General features: G+C 45.7%; 1 protein-coding gene and 1 long non-coding RNA gene across 4 annotated transcripts in view; one reads left to right on the top strand and one right to left on the bottom strand.

Annotated features, from left to right (window-relative positions):
• Positions 1 to 4714, top strand: part of RETREG1 (reticulophagy regulator 1) — a 103818-nt gene extending 99104 nt beyond the window's left edge. For all 3 annotated transcript variants that reach the window (XM_039527607.1, XM_039527606.1, XM_039527608.1), the window contains one exon: positions 1815 to 4714. In XM_039527607.1, coding sequence (XP_039383541.1) covers positions 1815 to 2326 — 512 coding nt within the window. In that variant the 3' untranslated portion in view covers positions 2327 to 4714. The remainder of the gene's footprint in view (positions 1 to 1814) is intronic.
• Positions 4715 to 16053: 11339 nt separating this feature from the next.
• On the bottom strand, positions 16054 to 25089 carry LOC120399068. Its single transcript, XR_005594942.1, has 3 exons — positions 24499 to 25089; positions 17434 to 17553; positions 16054 to 16363 (listed from the first exon to the last, which is right to left on the bottom strand). It is a non-coding gene; the product is annotated as an uncharacterized LOC120399068 (long non-coding RNA).
• Between the last annotated feature and the right edge of the window lie 314 nt (positions 25090 to 25403).

Genomic DNA, 25403 nt, shown 5'->3' with positions numbered 1-25403 from the left:
ATTAAAATATATTGCAATAGGTTTAATTTATTGTGTTTTGGGGACATCTGCTGGACAAGGATTATCTGTGTCTTGTACATTATGCAGCACATCAGTGTGTAACTTAAATAACATCAGCAGCAAAGACTAAACTAAACACTTCTTTAACTTGCTGGCAAGAATACTGTGGGAGACTGTATCAATCTCCACCAGAGTTCTCAGGCAGGGTGGAAAAATAGGATTTATTCTCTTGCTCTTTGGTGTGTGTGTACCATGTTGATATAAAGGAAGGAAGAGGAAGAGCATATCTTAACATGTTCGGTAACCACTCCAGCAGCCAATTAAAGAAAAGCATTAATGGGATCCAAATAATAGAATCTTGGGGGCGATAGGCACCATTGAGCCAGGATTGGATGGAGAGGCTCGTATGCTAGAAGGAGATACTCAAGGACACCTTTTTCAAGGCCAGATCATGAGATCCTTACTCTGTTTTTACTCAACCAATCTCCCAATGGGAATTTGCCTCAGTGAGGACTGAGTAGAAGCAAAGTAAGGAGTTCAGGATCTGGCCCTCTGAATAAGTTATGGAGAACTTCCACCTAGCTAGATCAAGAGAAAGACCATAGTATTGTAAATGTCATTGATATTGTAGATACTGTATCTGGTGTCACTACAGTAGTCTTGATGTAATCTATTCAGTTAGTGGTTCTGCTATTCTGCAGGTCCTGTATTTTTCTAATCTGGAGGTTACTTAAAATTACAAGTAGGATAGTATTGCAGGATAGTTATAAATGCCAAATCAGTGTCATTTAATTCTTTCTTTTTTTAAAGTAGCTATCACAAGTTGTAATCAAGCAGCAGTATTTGGTGGAAAAATATGAGTTTATGATAAATATGTATTTAAACTTCAGGGCTTTTAAATCTGTTAGCCTTTATCAAAATGCCTCATCACTTGTTCTTATGAAACAAAATAAATTAAATCAGATTTTTTTTTTTTATATCCTCAGTGCACATTAGAACAAAGGTTCTTTTCATATATATATATTCTCCTTAATTCACTTCCTTAAGGCCTGGTTTACCAGCCTTTGGTCAGTTGGTGTTTTAGTAGAGTAAGGACTCTAGCATTAGGTCGTAAAGGCACACTGTGAAGTTTTAATTTTTTTAAAAATTCCGCATGTTACTAATAACACTTTGGATTATTAAAAACAAAACTATTAAAATCCAATTTACTTTTAACCATTAAAAGTGAAACTACACTGGTCAGTTTTGCTAAGGTTTTGTGTTCAAAATTTGTGGGGGATGTTTTACATACAACTTTGATATTAACAAAAATGTTTTCATGATATTTTTTCATACCTTAATGAAAAGAGATTTGTTAATGGATTCAGACATTCCCGGGCAGATTTTACAACCGACCCCTCTCAGTATGGTGCTCATGCATGAGGACCGCAAGATGAGTTTCACCAGGCAGTTTTTATTTTGTAGGCCAAGTGAAATGTAAAATGTAAACAGTGTAAATTGTAAAAAGGAAATTAATTTTTACATTTTTAATAATCTAAGGAAGCTTTTAATATTTACTTTTAACCTGACATTCTTCCATTAAATTATTAATGTTTTCTCACTGAAGTAATATAGTCAGATTTTGAGCAACAATGTTTGCAGCTTTGAAATACTGAGTATATAATCTGAGAAATATCTAATTTGAATGGTGCCAGAAAGCTCTCCTTGTTAAATCACAAAATTGTGGTAAGGAATAAACTTTACTAATAATTATTTGTGTTCTTGCATTCTCCCTTGTTTGCTAACAGTATTTTCAATTGTTAATCACTTAATAGATTTTGACCGACCTAGTGATCATGAAGAAGCTTTTGCCAGAGATCTTGCAGAATTTCCCTCTCTAGAAAATGGTGCAGGAACAAATGATGATGATGACTCGAGCATTGGCATTCCCATCCAGCAGAAGAGAAAAAAGGAACAGATGCCTTCCAAGATGGCTCATTCTCCTAGACAGAGGAAAGAGAGGCAGTCTGCCACAGGTCTCTCCCTTCCTTTGACCACTGACCAAACCTTTAACTTAGTGAGTGATATTGCTGGTGATGTTATTGCAGCTGCAGTGTCTGCCGCCATCAAAGACCAGCTGCAGTCCACACAGCCAGCACCCTCACAGGTAGTCCCCAGTTTGAGTGAGGAGACAGACACAGAAGAAGCTGATGATTTTGAACTGCTTGACCAATCAGAGCTTGAGCAGATTGAGAGTGAACTGGGGCTTACACAAGGCCAAGAAGAAAAGCCACAGGAAAAAAAGAAATCTTCAGGCTTCCTTTCAAATCTGCTTGGAGGTCATTAACCTGGAAATTGGAGCTAGTAATGTAGCAGAAGTGAAACACAAAATCAAATGCAAAAAAAAGGAAAATGCTCAGCTGTAAGCTTTAACTATTACTTCAGATGTGTTGTAATAATTTCCCTTACACAGAGTGAATTAATTGAATACATATCAGCTGACCCTGATAGTTTAATGTTTCTGATAGTTATGCCTCAATGTAGTAGCATGGAAATGAAGTATCTAGCCACTCTGGTCACTGATGAATGTTAGAAGTCAGTTGTTATTTAAGAAAAAATTAAATTGCCAAATCTAGATTTTGGGGCCAAATCTAGATTTTGGGGTCCTCAGTCAAATGCTCTTCACCTTCAGTTTGTTTACACTTAGTTTTCAAGCATCCAAAGCAGTTAACGATATGTACAGTGAAGAGAAATTATGAATAGGATGCAGTGAGATTAGCAAAATCTTATCTGCCTCTATTATAGTGAAATATCTAGATCCCTATTGTGTGTGGCACGTTCGATGTCCATATTCTGCATAAACCTCAAATTTAAGGATGTGTGCAACGCCATCAAAATTAACAAAAGTGGTGTTGCATATGTAAACTTTCAAATTAATTTTTTGATAAGCTGATACATTTCCAAGTTATCTCTGATGTTTTAGGCTTGTAGAGTTATGAAATGGCATGCTACTAAATTGACCGCCTGCTGTATTCTCTGCTAGAGTCTGGTACTGGGCAGCAATGTCCATAAAAAGCAAGGCAAAAACAATGTTACACTTGAGATTATGAATATCATGTAAACTGAACAAGGCCTTTGTTTGTTTTGTTTTTTAATTTTAGTTTGGAATAGGGAAACCAAGAATATTCAAGGTGAACAGAGAGAGGCTTTTTACCTGCCAATACCTGCAGTCAGGGTTCTGTTTTTTTCATGAGACAGCTGCTATCACTCCTAACTGAAGTCTAATATTAGAGAGTTATTCTTTAAGCTGTATCTGGTGTTCAGTGAGGCCAGATGTTAGAGAAGAAACACAGAAACTTCTTGGCATACAAGTGAAGGAGGAACTTGTATAAAAATATTTATTGGTAATTTTTAACTCCTCACATACTCAGACTGGCTTGGGATCTTAAGTAACTTAGTCCGTTTTGTTTTTGTTTTTCAAGATTTTTGGTTCACCTTTAAACAAAGATGAAAGGCAATGCCCATTTAAGGTAAACAAAGATTAACAGGAAGAAGTAAAGATAGTTTTATTAATGAGCTGTAAATTGTTAGCAGGGTTGAGGGACCATGTCAGCTGTTATCACTAATCTTTATGTGATCTCCTATTTGCTGGCATTTTACAGGTGAATGTTGTCATCTAGATCTGTCAGAAAGTTCAAACCAAGCTTATAGCAAGGTCAGCTTTTCTTCCATAATAGAATATATTTAGAAAAAAACCTTGTTTTGAAGTAGCACCGTTTTAAATTTGTTTTTCTTTCTGAGGCATTTAAAAGCTAGACAGATTGCCAAAAAGATTTTAGGTAAAGGAAAGCTATGGAAGACTTTTGACACTAGCTTTATTGTTGCGTGTGCTTGTGTGTCAGTAATGCATATTAACTGTGTTTGCTGTCCTTTATCGGTACAAAAGTGAGCCTGTGCCTTCATTATCTAACCCATCCTGAAAGAAGTGAAAACTGGATATAGAGGCCACAAAATGTAGTTTTTAAAATTACATCATCTTGACATTTAATACAAGTTTCTGAAAAATATAGAAAACACAGCCATATATTTTATGCAGTGTTAGCTGTTAAGTTGTTTTATGACTTTTTCCCAGCTTGTGCATTCCCATTTAGTAAACAAACAAACACAAAGGCTGTGGTCACGAAATTAGTGAGTGTAAAAGCCATTTCAGTTTCTCAGATGAATAAAGAACACTGTTTCCTTAATGCATGTTTAAGACAATCTACATAGTCAGAAGAGTATAAGTTACAAGTCACTGATGAAGCTTTCAGAACATCTTGACATTAGTATGCTTCCCTGTGTGATAGTACAAGTAACAAGAATATTAACAGGGTAGAACACACGAAGAAACTGGATAGGCAGGGCTGGAGAGGGGGAGGTCTTTAACAAGACTGTAAGTGGATGATGAGTCATGCTAGCTTACTGTCGATGGTGGCATTGTAACAGTGTGCACTTTATTGTTTTCTGAAGAATATTTGTGGTTACACAATTATATAATACAGGGGCACTCTTATAGAAATGCAAATTACATCAAGGAAGAAAAGCAGTTGCAGGAGGAGTTGCTCAGACTTTTTGTAAATGATCCATTTTCTGGTTTCAAGATAGAAAAGTAAACCAATTTGACTACATGTTCCAGTGTGGAATAAGTCCTGAATTGTCCATAAGGAAGCAAGGCAAAACAAACCTGAACCTACAACATACTGAAATGTGGGAGCACAACTGCTCATTACCCTGTGTTTGGCTTTTTAAAATATTTTGTTCTTCTGTTTTTATAGTAGTTAAAGAATCATTAACTGTTCAAGACCCAAATACTGCAGGATTGGAAGAATAGGACTTAATAAAAATTATTAGTAGTAATAAAATTATAGCATATCTTTCATACTTTATTAATATCAGATTGACCCACGAGCATCTGTGAGAGCTGAAAAAGGAGGCTTTGAGCTCTGAATAGTAAGTAATTGAGCATGCCATGATTTTCTGCAGAACTTCCGCTGTCTTTTTTTGAGAAAGTCTGAAGTACTTGGTTCAGAAATAATTAAGGGCTGGTCCACACTAAGAAGCGGGGTCGAACTAGGGTACGCAAATTCAGCTACGTGAATAGCGTAGCTGAATTCGAAGTACCCTAGTTCGAACTACTCACCCGTCCAGACGCCATGGAATCGAAGTCCGCGGCTCCAAGGTCGACTCCGCCACCGCCGTTTGCAGTGGTGGAGTACCGGAGTCGACCGCGGTGCTTCCGGAGTTCGAACTATCGCATCCACATTAGACGCGATAGTTCAAACTCCGAGAAGTCGAACTCACCGCGTCGACCCGGCTGGTAAGTGTAGACTAGCCCTAAGAAATATTGGTTATGCATTCCCTTTGCATTAGTTGGACAGTTGAGCATGAAGAAGCATTTTCTGTTCTTCTAAAAGATCCCGTTCACAGTGTGTTCAGTTGGAATTCGTATTAGGGATCCTAAGTTTTCTGCACTCAGCAGCAGCAGCAACAAAATAAGCTACTGAAGAATTACATCATTTTACAATCTTGCAATAATTCGCATGGCTTCTTTCCTACCAAGAGTCCTGCCACCTTCAAAAATTAATAAAATTACAGAAACAAAGCCATATGATTATGAGAGTAAATTAAGTAGTGTAAAAGTGTATATTTGCTTCATAGAAAACGTGTTTAGACACAATGTATTGTAAAATATTATATACACACATTGAGCTAGATAGTGATTGTATCTTTAAAGGATTTCTCCATTTGTTACGAGAGTATATATGGACCCCCCTCGTTCAGTCCTCCTTACTCAATAAAATTCCTATTGACTTAATTGGGCCTGTTGCCCTAGTAAGAATGGCTGAATTGGGGGACTTAATTATGTCACTCCTGTTTCTTGAACAATATGTTAAATCCAGAATAAAGGACCCTTTCAAAAAGCTTAAACTTGGAGATAGAAGCCTTTTTGGCACATACATAGTCATAAATGCATACCTTTAATCCTTTAGTGAGCTTGTTTCTTTTTTAAATTGAGTCTACAATGAGGAGGGATAGCTTAGTTTATTTGAGCACAGATAAATAGGACATTACTAAATATGAAAAAATACAGATTTACTTGCTTTTAGTTCATTTTGCACTTATTCCAAAAGAATGCCCATTTAACTAAGCACTCTGTTGAACAGACATACCTTGGTCTCCATTTATTTAATATGAAAGCAATTAATGGTCTCTAGACAAGCTATCCAGGTAACCAGAAACTGGAAAATTACAGAATGTCTTAAACTGTTTATCTAAAATATTTTGCAGCACTTTACCTAATATGATTACTGTTTTATAAACATGGAATTATTATTAATTATTATTATTGTAATTGTTTGTAAAACCATTTAATAAATATGGTAGTTTTTATCTTTCATTATATAAAATTGTATATTTGTTATTCCAAAAATATAACTTTAGTCAAGTTAATGCCACTTTTTTTCCCCTCCTAATCTGATGTGAACCACTGTTTAATAGTGTGGAGGGTCATACTAAATAAATGATCTTAGCTCTCAGCTACAGCCTGATAATTTTAGAACTTTATCCATGTAAGCAGGGTCTGAATGAGCTCTCTGCTGACATATTGTGATGAGCTGGAAGGAAAGACTTCAGGAACAGACTGTATTTGCATAGGCACACCTACTCTGCCTAGATACACAGCAGAGGGAACTGCTCTGCCAAAATGATCAATTTGGGCTGGTGTTGGGTTACAAGTCTCTCTAGTATTTGAATGCAGGAGTAATGGAATGTTGTTATCCTGATTGTATGAGTAAAGGGCAGCAGAACTGTATTTAAGTTGCCCTGATTGATGGCTCACCCTAAACTTAACCTCACTCTCTAAGCAGCAGGTAGGGATGCCAAATTCCATTTGAAAAACAGAGAGGGTGGAAATGGGTGTTTATACCTGGTGTTGTGGGTTCTGTCTAAAGGTCAGCTCTGACTACACTCATTGAGAGTCTTTGTTTTGTTAAGTGATCACTACAGCTGAAATCACTGATAATCACTGTGCTGAGCACAGTGACAGCATGGTGGTGAAAGAGACTACCCAGCCTGCAGGAAGGTTCCCCACTACCTACTGAAATCATTGAGTGCTGGATTAAGTCGTGAACATCAGAATGAATGGTGGTGGCAGTGGCCAGTGGTGGCAGAGTGAACGAGGCCAGGAGAGTGAGTGGCAGCAACTCTGAGTCAGTTGCTGAGATGGGTGCAGCAGCTGAGGCACTGCTTCATGCCTTCGCCAGCTCCCCGGGGAGGGGAGGTGAACTCACGTGAACACACCTCTGAATTCCGGGCCTTCACTGACCTAGGACAGTAACTGTGAGTAAGGTGTAGTGGAAGGAGAGGGAAATGGCAGGTTAAAGGAACATTTGTTGGACTTTTACACTGCAAGGTGAGAGCAAAGGACATGGCCCAACACACTCTGGGGTGGGTGTTTAAACTTACATAAGAATGACCATACTGGGTCAGACCAATGGTCTGTCTAGTATCCTATCCTCCAACAGTGGCCAAAGTCAGGTGCCCCAGAGGGAATGAACAGAACAGGCAACCACTGAGTGATCCATTCCTTGTCGTCCACTCCCAGCCTCTGGCAATCAGAGGCTAGGAACACCCAGAGCACAGAGTTATATCCCGGATCATCTGGGCTACTAGCCAGTGATGGACCTATCCTCAATGAGCTTATCTAATTCTGTTTTGAACCACATTATAGTTGTGGCCTTCAGAAAATTCCCCAGCAATGAGTTCCACAGGTTGACAGTGTTGTGTGAAGAAGTACATGCTTTTGTTTGTTTTAAACCTGCTGCCTATTAATTTCATTGGGTGCCCCCTAGCTCTTATGTTATGTGAAGGAATAAATAACACTTCCTTATTCATTTTCTCCACATCAGTCATGATTTTATAGACCTCTGTCATATCACCTCTTAGTCATCTCTTTTCCAAGCGGAAAAATCCCAAGGTTTTTTTTTAATCTCTCCTCATATGGGAGCTGTTCCACACCCTTAATCACTTTTGTTGCCCTTCTCTGTAATTTTTCCAATTCCAATATAACTTTTTTTTGAGATGGGGTAACCAAGACTACATGCAGTATTCAAGGTGTGAGCGTTCCATGGATTTATATAGTGGCATTATGATATTTTCTGTCTTATCTGTCCCTTTCCTAATGGCTCCTAACACTGCACACTCAGCCGATGTTTTCAGAGAACTATCCAAAATGACGCCAAGATCTCTTTCTTGAGTGGTAGCAGCTAATTTAGTCCCCATCATTTTGTATGTATAGTTGGGATTATGTTTTCCAATGTGCATTATTTTGCATTTATCCACATTTTGTTGCCCAGTCACCCAGTTTTGTGAGATTCCTTTGTAAGTCTGTTTTGGATTTAACTATCTTAAGTAATTTTGTATCATCTGCAAATTTTGCCATCTCACTGTTTACCCCCTTTTCCGGATCATTTATGAATATGTTGAACAGCACCTGTCCCAATACTGATCCCTGGGGGACACCACTGTTTACCAATCTCCAATCTGAAAACTGACCATTTATTCCTACCTTTTGTTTTATATCTTTTCACCATGATCTGTGAAAGGACCTTCCCTCTTATGCCATGATTGCTTACTTTACTTTAAGAGCCTTTGGTGTGAGGGATCTTGTCAAAGGCTTTCCGAAAGTCCAAGTACACAATAATCACTGGATCACTCTTGTGCATGTGTATGTTGATCCCCTCAAAGATATCTAATAGATTTGTGAGGCATGATTTCCATTTACAAAAGCCATGTTGACTCTTCATTTAGCTTCTCCACAACGGCCTTGTCTTCCTTGAGTGCTCCTTTATGACCTTGATCATTCAGTGGCCCCACTGATTGTTTGGCAGGCTCCCTGCTTGCGATGTATTTTTTTTTTTAAATTGCAGTTAATTTTTGAGTCTTTGGCTACTTGCTCTTCAAATTCTTTTTTTGGCCTGCCTAATTATTCTTTTTTTGCTCATGGTTACTGTAGTAAGAGGAGGCCCTAAGATATAAACCTTGGTATCTGAGGCCTGGTATGAGGCCTGAGGCCTAAGGTAATGGTCAAGACTTTGCTAACATAAAGCAAAGTTAAGCTGTGAGCCAGAGGCAGGCCCTGCTCACAGAAGCTGGCAAGGAAAGGGCTGATGCTGCAAGAAGATACGTACCTAAAAGGTACTGAACACCAGATATCAGAACATTCACATACTTGCACATTCCACACAGATAACAAAGAACAGGCTGGCCCATCCCAATGACAGGGGCAAAAGGGTAAAATGATGGATAGAGTTGTTTTGATCGAACCAACATGTACAAGGTAGAAGGCGGCACCTAAATACGTAGAGGGGTTGTACCTTGCTACGTAGAAAGGTGGCCCCTCAATACGTCAGGTGTGATGTGTAACTTGTTTGTATCTGTGTATAAGAATGTACCCCTGGGGCGGTGTCTTTGTCCAGCCGAGGGGGCAGTGGAAAGTCCTGCCACTGAGCCGGGTCCATTGCCAAGAGGCACTTTCTCGTAGTATGCCCTGAATTAGGCTAAGAAACCCACAGGGAACTGCAATTGTGTCCGAGGTCGCAATAAACCTAGCCGACGTGACTTTGCATCTTACTGGACTCTCTGGTTATTGGGGGTTTTCGTTGGGTCTGCTGTGTCAGCTATCTGCAGAGCTGGGGCAGCACACAGAGGGAACTCACGCACGCAGCCGAGTGATATCAACAAGGAGAAAGCAGAGCACCACACCGGTACAACTCTGACAACAGTTACATGCTGTCAAATTATGTTTTTGGTGTTTTCCCAAATTAATGCCAGGTTCATATTCTCTTTTTATTAAAAGGTTTTGGTTTTGGTTGTTTTTTTTTTGTGGGGGCGGGGGGAATGTCATACACAGTCTCAGTGGTTAGGGGAGTGGAGTGGGGAAGTATTACCTCTTAAAGACTCCTGGGGTAGTTTTAAGTCTTTTCAAGTTACTGGGTGGGGCTCAGTTCTGTTTTGTATTGATAAGAGGAACCTCTCAATATTGAATCCGGCCCTTGTTACTGCTGACTCCACCTGGCAGAAGGGTTACATCAAGAGACAATATTGGGACTGCTCTAAGATGTTCTAATTGGACAATATGCTGTGATTGAAGAATTCAAAGATTCCTTGGTTGCCCCCCAAAAAGGTAAGATCACCAATTGAATCCCAGTCCACATCAGTAGTGACTGAAAGAGGTCATTTGATCACTGCTTGGATTATGTGAAATGAGTAAGTGGTCCCATATCAATTTCTATGGTTTTGTTTTGAAGATACATTGAAGTCATCAGGAGCTGTGAGCTCTGAGCACTTTTGAAAATCAGGCTACCTTCTGGAAAGAGGCCTGAGCTATACTACAAAATTAGGTTAACGTAAGTCACTTTGCATCAACCTATTGGTGCATGTGTCTAAACTCAAATTTGTCTGCAGCCCTATTAAGGGGATGCAGTAAAACCACCTCCAAACAGCATAAAGCCATGGTCGACCTAGAGAGGTCAACACAGTGCAAGTGTGATCTGTATTGACCCTTACATTCCTCCAGCAGCTGTCTCACAATGCTAAACAGTGACAGCTCTGGTCACAATTGTCAACTGCCCAAGGGTCATATAGAGCCTGGAAGCCATCCCCTGGCTGAAGTAGACAGGAGGCACCGGATCTCCTGGGCCTGAAGGGAGAAGATGCTGTGCAAGCACAGCTATGGTCTAGCCATAGAAACATGGATATCTATGGAAAACTTGCACAGGAGCTACAGGCAAAGGGGTATGATGGCTCTGCAGCAGCGCTGTGTAAAAGCAAAGGAACTCCAGCCAGTGAACCACAAGGCTGGGGAGGCCAACAATTGATCTGGTGCTGAGCCATACACCTGCTGCTTTTACAATGAGCTGCATGCCATAATTGGCAGAGACTCCACCAGCACCCTGCAGAACACCATGGATACCTCAGAGGAGCCTGAGACACAGACCTGTGCTGTGAGGGGGGGAGAGGACATCGTGGGTGTGTCCAGCTATCCTGTGAGCCAGGTCCTGTTAGAGTCTGCTGCCGTCTAGCTAGCTCCACCAGCCAAGTGTGGACAAGCCCATTGACAGGGAAGGGACCTCAGGTAAGTGTGTGCCTGCATTTTCCATTATAATGTTTAAATGTAAAGAGGGGGCCTGACCTGTCCTCAAGTTAACAAGACACAGGTATTGACTTTTCATTGTATTTGTACTAGGAGGAGGTAGCAGTACATCAAACAGAGTAAAGTTACCTCATTTTCATTCTCCTGTAGGATTAGGCAGCGGAGGGCAGGGGGATGGAATACTTTATGTACACAAGAATGTCCCTCGTATCCTCCTGAGAGAACTCAATTAAACTTTCATGGAGACACTCTGCAGTGCTTTCCCTAAAGTTGCTAGGGATGGCTGCTTTATTTCCTCTTTCACCCTAGGACACGTTCCCATGCCACTCCTCAATAAGTTTGGGTGGCACCATTCAGGGCCGGCTCTGGGGTTTCTGCCGCCCCAAGCAGCAGGAGAAAAAAAACTGGCACCATTGCAATACACTGGCTAGCAGCAAAGGGTCTGCTTCAGAAGCTGTGTGCCTGTGTTACCCTCAAGAGTCAGATATTAGTTAAAATTCATCACCACCTGTGGATTATAGTGCCAGCGTTCAGTGCCATTGTCCTATGCTCATACCCATGGAAATAGAGACCAAAATGTTGTTGTTTCATGCAACCAAAAATCATAATGCCTTCCTGTGATGTTATATGATTAAAATATGACCATGTATATCATTGTTGCTACCACTGTTATACAGTTGCAACAAATCTTGTACAAAGTATGTCATATAAGGTGTCAATGAAAAAGTTATGATTTGCTGAAAATGATTATCCTGTTTGTATGTGTATATCATTTTTGTATCTGAAGTTATGAATATTGAATATATGCCTGTATTTGAAATGTTTTTGCTCCTGTGGTAACACCCACAAGGTAGTTGGTTTGCATCTAGTCTAGCCAACACATTGTGAATGGACCGTTCAAGTTGATGGCCCATTAATGAACACAATGGGCCATGGAAGAAGCTTATCCCCAGCTGATGGACTTTCCTGTGAACGTTTTAGCCAAAATATGGGTAATGGCTCCTACTGTGACTCATGTGACTTGCTCATGTAACCCTAAACTCCATCTTGTGCCTGTGCTTTTCCACAAACTGTGCTAGGGGCTTTGTTTGGGACAATGAAGTTCCCTCCACATGGCAAAAAGTATAAAAGGCCTTGGAAGCATCTACCATTTTGCCTCTTTCCTGCTCTGATCTCTAAACTATGGACTTACACTAACAGGACCGTTACAACCAATGGACTGAGGACCTTCCACTCTTTTGGATGTTACCAGAGATGACATAAGCCAGCAGTTTATTCCATCACTGCTACAAACCTGATACAAGAACTTTTGCAATGATTGTACATATTTGATTGATTCCTTTGACCATTTTAACTCTCTCTTCTTTCTTTTCCCTTATAAATAAGCCTTTATATATTAGATTCTGAAGGATTGGCAACATCGTGATTATTGGGTATGTGGCTGGTCTTTTGGGATCAGAAGAACCCTTTGGTCAATTAAATTGGTTTTAAATATGGCTGTTAAGTGATTTTAAAAGTAATCACAATTAATCACACGAAAAAAAATTAATTGTGATTAATCACGTGATTTTGGAAGGCACTTCAGATTCTTAAACTTTGGGTCGAATGCTGTAGCTATCTTTAGAAATCTCACATTGGTACCTTCTTTATGTTTTGTCAGATCTGCAGTGAAAGTGTTCTTGAAATGAACAACATGTTATGGGTCATCAGCTGAGACTACTATAACATGAAATATATGGCAGAATGCGGGTAACACAGAGCAGGAGACATACATTTCTCCCCCAAGGAGTTCATTCACAAATTTCAGTAACACCATTTTTTTTTAAAGAGTGTCATCAGCATGGAAGCATGTCTTCTGGAATGGTGGCTGAAGCATGAAGGGGCATACAAATGTTTAGCACTACTGGCATGTAAATACTTTACAATGCCTGCTACAAAAGTGCCATGTGAATGCCTGGTCTCACTTTCAGGTGACACTGTAAATAAGAAGCAGGCAGTATTATCTCCTGTAAACGTAAACAAACTTGTTTGTCTTAGCGATTGGCTGAACAAGAAGTAGGACTGAGTGGACTGGAAGGCTCTAAAGTTTTACATCATTTTGTTTTTGAATGCAGTTATGTAACTAAAATCTACATTTGTAAATTGCACTTTCACTCTAAAGAGATTGCACTACAATACTTGCATGAGGTGAACTGAAAAATACTATTTCTTTTGTTTATCACTTTTACAGTGCAAATATTTAATAAAAATAACAATATAAAGTGAGCACTGTACACTTTATATTCTGTGTTGTAAAATTGAAATCAATATATCTGAAAATATAGAAAAGCATCCAAAATATTTAATAAATTTCACTTGGTATTCTATTGTTTAGCAGGGCGATTAAAACTGGGATTCATCACAATTAATTTTTTTATCACAATTTTTAATCATGTGAGTTAACTGCGATTAATCAACAGCCCTAGTTTTAAATAACCACTCATCATTAAGTTTAGTGTCTGGGTAGTGACCAGTTTAGGGGTGAGTCTGCCCTATTTCTCAGCAGTTTGTCCTGAATCTGGCATCCTGAGCTATGACACACTGAAGCATGGTGACACTTTCTCCTTTCCCTTCTCCCCCTTTCCACTGGAGGGCCATACTCACCATGGCTAGGACTGGAGAGTAGTGCTGTGCAGAGGCACTCCAAAGCTGAGATGTCAATAAGCATTTCTTATTAGAAAAAGTTATGAAATTAGGAAAGGGAGTATTGAAACTTACTTTCCTTCTTCGAGTGATTGATCATGTGCATTCCACAATAGCTGTGCATGCTCGCCACGTGCACCAGTGCCAGAAGTTCTTCCCTTAGCAGTACCCATAGGGGAGAGCCCCTAGCGACCCCTGGAATACTGCCTCTATGGTGCAGTATAAGGGGCGCTGCACGTTCCCCCTCCCCTGCCCCCAGATCCTTCTTGCCTCCAGTGAAGGTGCATCGGAACTGCTCTGCTCCAGCTTGTCTGCAGCTTTCCTCTTGAACTCTTGTTCATTCATAGTTAGTAGTACCTGTAGTTAAAGTAGTTAGATTAGTGTTAGTTTAGTTAGTGTGCCTGGGTTGGGGCATGCCCCATGCCCCAGGCTTTAAGTCGTGTGACACTTGCAGGCGGCCGATGCCAGTGAATGACCTGCACGCGGACTGTTTACACTGTCAGGGGACAACTTATCTCAGCAATCGCTGCAAGATTTGCAGATCTTTCAAGCCTTGGACCAAGAAGGAAAGGGACATTTGGCTCTGAGCCATTTTGATGGAGTCGGCGTTGACCCCAACTCCGGTGCACTGCTCCAATTCGGCCCCGGGTACCACAGTGTCAGTTTGTGGCGACCCTTCGGTGCCTTCCACCAGTTGGCACCGCTCCCCGTCCACGGGGCACGCCAAGAAGGCTAAGAAGAGGTCTTCTCCGCCAAGACACCAGAGCAAGACCGTGGGAGAGACTAGACCCACGTTGGGCAGTTCTCAGATGTCCGAGTGCCCTCCACACAGGAGGCCTGGCAAGCAGCCTGGGACGGTATGTCTCTGCCAGTACCAGGGGCACGGCCACTGTTGGCTCCCAGTCCAGAGGCAAGCCACCGCTTGGATCTCTGCAGTCACCGCCTGGTCAGTACTGTTCGTGGTCGAGGGTGCAGTCCACACTTGTCCCCGTCGACCCACCAAGCTGTCAGGCTGGGTTCCAACTGGGAGGGGTTCCGGGCAGCGCTCTGCCTCGAGGGAACCGTAGGCTTCACGAGGGGAGCGGGCCCCGTCGAAACTGAGACAGACAGGCAGACAGCACCAGAGGTCCTTGTCTCCGAGAGGCTACCGTAGCCCGTCGTGATACTGGCGTCAACGCCATTCCCGTTCTTCTTCTCACTCCAGGACTCCACCACAGCACCACTCCCACAGTCCCGGGCATTGATCGCTGGCACCTCGCCATCGCAGATCTGCCCGCGAGAGCCGATCGCAGAGCAGCTGCTACTGGCGGTACCGCTCCTTCACATCAGGATCATGGTCTCATGGTCAGCACTGTTTCCAATGCCACTGCTCCTCCCGGTCCAGGGACAGTGGCAGGTTGTACGCCAGCCCAGCCTCCCTTTGGAGTCATCAGTTGATGGGACAGGCTAGTCAGGCTAAACAGCCTGCTCCACCAGTCGGTGCCACAGCAGGTGCAGTGGCACCAGGCTCCTTGGCTGGCCCCGTGGTACCAATGGGCCCCGTGGCACCTGACGCAGCCCCTGGTGGGGGCTCACTCAGTGGCCAGAGCCTTGGAGAGACCATCGACATCCCTTTCCCAGCCTCCCAGAAAGGAGTTGGTGGGGAGTGCATCTTCGGTTCCATGCCCGCAGGGCAACCAAGTGGTGGGACCTCCGGTACCGGTGGGTACGCAAAGTACCGCACCCACATCCTCATCCTCCCCTGATGAGGCGATTATGGCCCCTCCTCCCTCTGTTCCGCAGGAGGACTCTAAGGCCCACCAGGGACTATTGAAAAAGGTGGCATCGAGCCTCAACCTTCAGCCCGAGGAGGTGGAGGAACCCTCACTCCCTCTTCAATGTCCTCTCGGCCTCAGCACCGGGCAGGGTGGCCCTCCCACTCCACAAAGGGGTGGCAAAAATTTCAAAGGCCTTGTGGCAAATCCCAGCTTCCTTGCCCCCAGTCTCTAAGAGGGCAGAACGGAAGTACTTTGTGCCTGCCAAGGGGCATGAATATCTGTACACCCATCCTGCCCCCAGCTCCCTGATGGTCGAGTTGGTCAACCACAGGGAGAGACAGGGCCAACCAGCCCCTACTCCGAAAAATAAAGACTCAAGGAGGCTGGACTTATTTGGGGGAGAGGTTTATTCATCCTCGAGTTTCCTGTTAAGGGTGACGAACTATCAGGCTCTCCTAGGTCGGTATGAGTTCAATTTGTGGGGCACTCTACCCAAATTCGAAGACTCCCTCCAGGAGCATGACAAAAAGGAGTTCAAAGCTCTGGTTGAGGAGGGCACAGCGGCTGCCAGGGCAACCCTGCAGGCAGCGTCAGATGCCGCAGATAAGGCTGCAAGATCTATGGCCTCCGCTGTGTTCATGAGGAGGGTGTCATGGTTCCTGCTGTCTGGACTGTCCAGTGAGGCGCAGAACTCCTTGCACCATATTGGACGGGTGACCCCTTTCACATGGCAAGCCTCTGAGTGTGACCCTCCCTTATAAATTAAAAACACTTGTTTATATGTTTAACACCATTATAAATGCTGGTGGCAAAGCAGGGTATGGGGTGGAGGCTGACAACTCGCAACCCCCCATGTAATAACCTTGCAACCCCCTGAGGGGTCCCGACCCCCAGTTTGAGAACCCCTGTCCTTGCAGGCCCTTCCGTTTGATGGCAAGGCCCTGTTTGCGGAACAGACGGACGTGAAATTGCACGGCCTGAAAGATTCCCGCACAATGCTTAAGACACTTGGCCTCTACGTCCTGGCTACGGCCAGGACCAAGTTTAAGCCTCAGCAGGCTCCCACCCAGGCCTCCTACTCTAAATATGAGCCCCCTTATAAAAAGTCATGGGACTATCAGAAATGCCCGCAGAGGCAGTCCCGGTCTACCCTGCAGCCTGGACCGTCCAAGGGTAAACAGGCGGGGAAAAGGCAGTTTTGACAGGACGCCCGGGGGTGACCTACTAGTTCTCACCAGGGATCCACCTGCAATAAAGCTTCCCTTCTCCAACCGGTTGTGTGCTTTTCTCCCAGAGTGGTGGCGGCTGACCTCAGATCGTTGGTCCTCAACACCATCTCCCAGGGCTACACCCCAGTTGACCTCTACCTCGCCCAACCATCCTCTGTCCCCATCCCTCCTGGGGGACCCTTCTCACGAGGCTCTGCTCAAGCAGGAGGTGGGGTGGCTCCTTGGCTTAGGAGCAGTGGAAGTGGTGCCAGCGGAGTTCAAACATAAGGGGTACTACTCCCGCTAGTTCCTTATCCCAAAGGCCAAAGGGGGGCTCAGGCCCATCCTGGACCTGCGAGGCCTGAACCACTACATGGTAAAGCTCAAGTTCCGCATGGTCTCTCTGGCCTCCATCATCTCCTCCCTGGATCCCGGGGACTGGTACGTCGCCCTCCATCTGTAGGACGCCTACTTCCACATCCATATATTCGAGGGGCACAGATGCTTCCTCCGTTTCACAGTTGGGCAGGAGCACTACCAATTTACGGTCCTCCCATTTGGCCTGTCCACTGCTCCCGGGGTATTCACAAAGTTCATGTCTGTGGTGGCGGCCTACCTCAGACGTTGTGGGGTCCAGCTCTTCCCCTATCTTGACGACTGGCTGGTCAAGGGCAGCTCCCAGTCACAGGTGCGGGATCAAGTGGTGCTCCTCCTGTCCACATGTGCCACCCTGGGCCTGTTGGTAAACAACACCAAATCCACGTTAGCCCCAGCACAGTGCATAGAGTTTATCGGGGCAGTCCTGGACTTGACATTGTCCAGGGCCTCCCTCCCACCAAGATTCAAGAACGTGAAAGGGCTCATTGACACAGTCACAAGGTTCCCGGTGACCACAGCCAGAGCGTGCCTCCAGCTCCTGGGTCCCATGTCGGCGTGCACATATGTGGTTCGCCACGCCAGACTCAGGATGAGGCTCCTCCAGCTCTGGTTGGCCTCGGTGTTATCCCTGTCCAAAGACAGGATGGACAAAGTCCTCACTGTGTCCAAGCCGGTGATCACCTCCATACAATGGTGGTCCTCCCCAGGGATCATGCTCCATGGGGTCCCATTCAGGGGCAGGCCCCCATCAGTGGAGCTGGTGTGCAATGCATCAGACCTGGGATAGGGAGCCCATGTGGTGACCATTCAGACCCAAGGTCTGTGGTTAGCGCAGGACCTTGCTTTGCATATAAACATCAAGGAACTCAGGGCGGTGCAGCTGGCATGCATGGCCTTCCACTCGCACCTGGAGGGTAGAGTGGTCAGGGTTCTCTTGGACAACACGGCCTCGATGTTTTAGATCAACAGGCGAGGAGTGGCCTGCTCCTCTTCCAGGAAGCCCTCAGGCTGTGGGACTTCTGTATAGCCCACGACATTTGCCTACAGGACCACCGCTTACCGGGCGCCCAGAACTCGCAGGCAGATTGCCCGAGCCGAGACTTCTCCTCTCAGCATGAGTGGTCACTCCACCCGGAGGTGGTACACAGGCTTTCCCAAGAGTGGGGCACTCCCCAGGTTGACCTGTTTGTGACTCGGCAGAACCGCCGGTGTCCCCGTTTCTGCTCTGGGGAGTGGGGAGAGGGGGAAGGGGTTGGTAATGGGCGCCATCTCCGATGCCTTCCTCCTTTCCTGGTCGGGCCAGCTTCTTTATGCCTTCCCCCTGATCCGGCTGATCGGCATGGTCCTGGAAAGGATAAAAACGGGCAGGGCCCAGGTCCTCCTGATTGCCCCGGCGTGGCCTAGGCAACATTGGTAAGGGATCCTCACAAGCCTGGCAGTTGCCCCGCCATGGCCGTTGTCGTCCCACCCGGACCTGCTCTCCCAGGGCCACCACCTCTACCCCAACCTGGTGGCACTCCACCTCATGGCATGGCTGCTCAGTGGTTAGGCTGGGAGGAAAGGACGTGCTCGGAAGGGGTTCAGCGCGTCCTCTTGGAAAGCAGGCGGCCCTCCACGCGCTGAGCCTACTTGGCAAAGTGGTCTTGGTTTTCCTGGTGTGCAGCTGAGCGGGGCGTTTCACCCATGGCTGATCCAATCCAGCTCATTTTAGACTACCTCCTTCACCTTAGAGCCCAAGGCCTAGCGCCCTCGTCCATCAAGGTGCACTTGGCAGCCATATCAGCCTTTGACCCACTGGTACAGGGGCACGCTGTATTCTCCCATGCTATGACTGGCCGATTCCTTAAGGGATTGGATTGTCTCTTCCCGTATGGTAGGCCCCCAGTCCCGCAGTGGGACCTGAACTTGGTGCTGGCCTGGTAGATGGGTCCCCCTTTTGAGCCGCTGGCTACATGCTCCTGGTCGCACCTCTCGTGGAAGGTAGCCTTCCTGGTGGCGATCATGTCAGCTAGACGGGTCTTGGAACTCAGGGCCCTGACCTCAGAGCCCCCATACACGGTGTTCCATAAGGATAAGGTCCAGCTCCAACCACATCCTCCCTAAGGTGGTCTCCGCCTACCACATGGGTCAGGACATCTTCCTGCCGGTCCTCTGTCCCAAGCCCCATGCGTCCAGCGAGGAGCGCCGTCTCCACAGGCTGGATGTGAGACGGGCTCTGGCCTTTTACCTGGAGTGGACTAAGCCGTTCAGGAAGTCTTTGCAGCTGTTCTTCGCCTTGACCAAACGTACGAGGGGTCGGTTGGTCTCCACTCAGCGTCTCTCCAACTGGATCACCTCGTGTATCTGTATCTGTTACAACCTGGCAGGAATCCCCCCGCCATCGATTGTGAGGGCACACTCGACTAGGACGCAGGCCTCGTCGGCTGCCTTTTTAGCCCATGTCCCAGTTCGGGACATTTGCAGGGCTGCCACATGGTCTTCTGTTCACATGTTCACCTCGCATTAGGCAATATGACGCTGGGTTCAGCAGGGCTGTACTCTGTCCCGAGAGTCTGTGAACTCCTACCCACTTCCAACAGATACAGCTTGGAATCACCTATTGTGGAATGCACATGAGCAATCACTCGCAGAAGAAAAGACAGTTACCTTTTCTGTAACTGGTGTTCCTCGAGATGTGTTGCTCATGTCCATTCCACATCCCGCCCTCCTCCTCCTCTGTTGGAGTTGTCTGGCGAGAAGGAACTGAGGGTGGGGGGAGCACGCAGCGCCCCTTATACCATGCCATAGAGGCGCCACTCCAGGGGTACTGCTAGGGGAAAAACTTCCAGCACTGGTGCACGTGGCGAGTACACACACCTACTGTAGAATGGACATGAGCAGCACATCTCGAAGAACACCCGTTACGGAAAAGGTAACTGTCTTTTCCCTTTCCGTTGTGGCTGTAAATCCAATTATACATCTGTCCTAGCTGTAGCAGCTGCAGTTGCAGCCTTGAGGGGTGCCCCCTCCACACGCATAGAATGCCTTACCATGATAAAGAAGGGAAAAGAAGAGGACTAGAGAAGATATGTTCACCAAGATCCTGCAGTCAGTGCTTCATTGAACTGCAAACAAGTGTCTGATGGGCCAACATGGCAGATGGCCTGGAGCGGGACAGACAACACAGGACAAAATGGAAAAAGACCCTGAAAGCCCAACAGGAAAAGGAGAGGAAGATGCACCAGGAAGTAATGGGGCTTCTCAGGCAGCAAATACAAATGCTGCTGACTCTAGTTGACCTACAGATCCAAAATCATAGACTCGCCACCCTTTGCAGTCCTTGGAGAGCTCCCTGGTAGCAACTCCCTACAACCTACATTCGACATGGCATCATGGGCTGCATCCTACCCCCTACCACTCCATGCCAGGGGACAGTTAGAACAACCACAGCTTTACAGGCACTGATCTAGAAGAGGTACAATCGACTGCATTTGTGCACTGAAATGGACAGAAATGTTTGCTGTCTTTCTAATTTTAAAGTTCTGTTCTGTTAATTTGTTAAGTTTGTATTGTGTTGTCCTTTTTATTTGTACATTGCCTTTTTGCACTTTTTGTCACTCAGTAAAATTTTATTTTTTTGTAATACTCATCTTTATTAGTTCACCAGATATAATACAGAATGTACAGTAGTGCTCAAAGCACCCAGTACTCGTAAATGTACAGCACCACAGGTGTAACATATTCAACAAAACACCCAGTCATATGTCTAAATATACAGTAAGCACCACATAATTCATAGGTTCATTAGAAGTCACAATGTGTAGTGCTTGGTGTACATTTATAAATGTAACAATTCCTAATAGCCCACACACTTCAGGCACAAAGCGCAGTCAAGCACAGCACGCATAACTGCATAGTTCGACATTGAGTTCTTGTACTAGCCCTTGTGTCTGGCTCTTCAAACTCAGCAAGTAGCCGCTCCACCTCCGCCCCGCCAGCAACTTTTTCCTCTTTGCCTCGCTTATATACAGGACACAACTTGCAGCTATAACCATTGGGATGTTTTTCTTAAGATCTAATCTAGTGAGTAAACACCCCCAGCATCCTTTCAATGTACCAAAAGCGCGTTCACCTGATTTCCTACAATTGCTGAGCCAGTAGTTGAGTCTTTCCTTGGTGCTGTTGAAGTGGCCAATGTATGGCTTTCATAAGCCAAAGAAGCAACGGGTGGGTTGGGTTCCTCCAGGATCAAGGGCGGCGGGTGAACTGCAGGCTTGGGGAGGCTAGCCCCTGGATGGCCCTGCCCCCCCACCTGCGGACCAGTCCCTTCCCCTGCTGAAGCCCCCCCCAGCCCTTGAGTGCAGGGCAGGCAGTGCGCCAGCCCCAGCCCCTGAGTGGGTGGGCCAGCAGTGCACGGCCCACCCCAGTCCCCAATCACAGGGCGAGTGGGCGGCATGTAGCCCCAGCCCCACCAGGTCCCGGCCACCCTAGCCCCAGCATGCTTCCCTGAAAGCAGCAGCCTACCTGGGCTGGGGTCAAGAGGGAAGGGCAAGCAGCAGGGGGCTTCAGGGAGGAACGTGGGTGGGGCTACACAGGGTTGTTTGGGGAGGCATAGCCTTCCCCAGCCTATGCAACGCACCACCCATGCCCAGGATTACTACTGGCATTTCAATATCAGCAATGGTAATTCACTTGTTGGGAAAGGATATGTATTGCCTCACTGCAGTTCGGGAACACCACTGCCGCAAATCCATCCACTAAGTCCTGAACATTAGTGAGAGACATGGTCCTGTGCAGCAAGAGATGATTAATTGCCCTAAACACTTGTATGACAACAGCCCCCCCCTGTGGATTTTCCAACTCCAGGAGAATTTCCACTGACCGGTAGAAATCTGGTGGTTCAAGCTTCCACAGTGCAATCACCACTTGCTTCTCAGCTGTCAGTATAATTCTCATTCTGGTATCCATGTGCTGCAGGGCTGGGGCAAGCTCATCACACAGATCGAGGAATGTGGCCTTTTGCCTCCAAAAGTTCTGCAGCCACTGCTCATCATCCCAAATCTTCATTATGATGCAATTCCACCAGTCAACGCTCATTACTTGAGCCCAGAAGCGGCACTAGGCCATCTGAAGCTGTTCTTTGAACATCACCAACAACCTTGAATTGTTTTTCGCTATGTCCCTCAACTACGTCTCCTTGAAGAAATCATCATGTCCCCCAGTGCTGCGAGTCTTCCTGCAGTTCCTGCAAATACTAGAGGATTGTGTGTCCTGTATTTGCAATGTTTATGAACACAGTGTTGTGTGGGCTCGATGCTTCTGTCAGAGATGGCAGCGAAAAGTGCCACAAGGGTTTGAGAGAGTTTTTGTAAAAAAGGCACAAAAATTATCGGATCTGGATGGCATTATAGGATGGAGAAAGTTGCATGCTGGGAACTCTAGCTCCCAGAGACCTCTGGGTAAATCGTTTCTATCCCTCAACACATTGAAAAACTCCCCAGAAGGCACTGCACCAGACAGCAACACGTGGCACACTGGGAATAGCTACACAGGATACACTATACTTTGCATCAACACAAGCACTCCCAGTGAGTGTGCACAGCACTGACACAAGCATCCACGTATGCACACATATGAACACTATAACTTGGGTAGCTTGATGCCAATGTAACTTGCATCAGCCAAAGTTTGTAATGTAGACAAGGCCAGAGAGTTTCACTTTGCTATCTCATCTCAAATATGATTAATGCTTAGATTCCATGCCTTTCCCACACCACACAGGCCCTTTCTCAATTTCTTCATTTCCAGTGAACCTTAGAGACACTACTGACATACAAAATGCCATCCAGTATGGAAATATAGTGCAAAAAGAAAAATAAATTAACAAAAATTAAATATTAGCTATTTTATTTACATAATTCTTTTCTACTATTTCCCAATTCTGCTTTAGTAGCAGTTATATTTATTTTTTCTCTGAGTGATATCCTTGCAGCAGACTTTGACTGACTTCTGTGTAACAGTGGTTGCATGCAATATAGTTCACGAGGCAGCCTAAGGTGGCTTGCCCCATACTGCTTTAAACAAACATTTACTGCTGGTCACAACTACCTCATCCTCAACTTCAACAGTTGTGCTCTTTGTCACAGTTCAGGGCAACTGCAGCTATATTCCCCTTCTGTGATCCAGCAAGGACACCCAGTCTAGACTCCTGGCTCCTCAGCTGTCATCTTTCTTGGGCAGAGACCCATGTCTCTCTCCCTCCTGACTGGATTTTTCCAGGCTGCACAATTCCCATCCTACATTGTGATATCCTCAGCAAGCCAGACTGCCTAAAAGGCCAGTGTCTGCTCTTTGCTTTCTTTCCAGAGGCTTTGAACAGCGTAATTGCCTGCAGTTATAAGTTACCACACAGGTCTTTCTAAGCAAGCACATTTATTCTTCTGATGAAAGCTTTATAGAGTAAAATATATTAAAAAATAGAAGACCCTACACCCATGCCAGCTCCACTGTCAAGCTCTGGTAGGTGTCAGTCCTTTAAAACTCACAACTGGGTTTTTCCATGGTTACAAGTTCCTAACTGTCTCAGATTCTGAACACCTGTGAAAAATTCAGTCTTTCCTTTATGCAGGTACACCCCGTATGGTATAGTTTTTGCATAACTGGAGGAAGGATATTCCCCAGGAAAACCACTTAACACTTTGTTCCAAAAGTCCATTCTTGTCTGGCAAGTAGAGTCCTAGATTTTAAGGTCAGAAGGGACCATTGTGATTATTTAGTCTGACCTCCAGCACATTGCAGGTCCCAGAACCTCACCCACCCACTCCTGTAACAGACCCCTAACCTCGGGCTGAGTTACTGAAATCCTCAAATCATGGTTCAAAGCTTTCAAGTTACAGAGAATTCACCATTTACACTACTTAAAATCTGCAAATGACCTGTGCCCCAAGCTGCAGAGGAAGGTGAAGCCCCCCCCCCCTCAGGTCTCTGCTAATCTGACCTGGGGGGAAATTCCTTCCTGATCCCAAGTATGGCAATCATTTAGATGCTGAGCATGTGGGCAAAACCCACCAGGCAGATGCCTGGGAAATAATTCTCTGTAGCAACTCAAAGTCCTCCCCATCTAGTGTCCTGTCTCCTGCAGTTGGGGATTTTTGCTACTGACAGTTGTTGATGGGCCACATTGTTAAGTATCTAGTCTTTTGAACCTGCAGGTCTCACATCTGTCACATCTCCCCTGCTGATAGATTACATACACTCCTGACAATAATACAAATTATATAACAATACACATTCATTTAATAGGATAGACCCCAAAGATACTTACACTTAATCCAATGAAGCCTCCCCAGGATATGGCAGAAAATTCCTTTATCTATCTCACTCTCCTATTTATATTATTTTATTATTTTATATATCCTTTGCATGCACATTGCATGCACAAGACAGAGCAGTGCAGGGCTATTTAGCTAGAGTTGATTAAAAAAAAACCTTGAATTTTGAAAAATGTTGACTTTCTCTCTAGATATAGGAGTACTTGTTTGCGGATACAGACTAACACGGCTGCTACTCTGAAACCTCTCTAGATATAGATATTGTTCGCAAAACGTGTCCATTCCCGCCTGCTCTATATTTACCAAATAATCCCATGGCATTTCCTCCCCGTAGATGTATTAAAAGTGACCAGAAAATGCTTTTTAAAAACGGGGTTGTGCCCTTTGGGCTTCTTTCAGCACCGTGGTGCCCTGAAATGACTGTTGTCAGGGCTGTGTGGGCTCTGCTCCCCCCTCCGCCCGTTTGCCCCTTTTATACCATCCGCCCGCAGTGCGAGGGCTCTTGGAAACTCCGCACACCCGCTCCAAAGGCGTTTCCCAGCCACGGGCTGAGCCAGCGGCCTCCAGGGCAGACAGACACGGGGGGGGGCGGTTGTAGCTGCAGATGGGACCCGAGCTCACGAGTCCTGCCTGGGCCCCCGGCACTGACCCGCCCCCCCCGTGACACCAGCGGGCGGGCGGGATCCCCGCCCTGCGCGAAGCTGCGCGATGCGGCTCGTGCCCCCTGCCCCGGGCTGCATCAGGCGGCGCCGCTGAGGGGCCGGGCCGGGGGGGGAGGGGCGGGGCGGGACGGCGGGGACGCTGCGTGGGGCCCGCCGGGCCGGCAGGGGCGGTGGCCTCCGGCAGAGCAGCTAAAGGCGCCTCCTGCGGCGGGGCGGTCCGGCGTCGCGCGCCCCAC

The sequence above is a fragment of the Mauremys reevesii genome, linkage group 2 (assembly GCF_016161935.1).
Source record: "Mauremys reevesii isolate NIE-2019 linkage group 2, ASM1616193v1, whole genome shotgun sequence".
Classification (NCBI taxonomy): Eukaryota; Metazoa; Chordata; order Testudines; family Geoemydidae; genus Mauremys; species Mauremys reevesii.
This window is presented reverse-complemented; position numbering and strand designations above follow the sequence as displayed.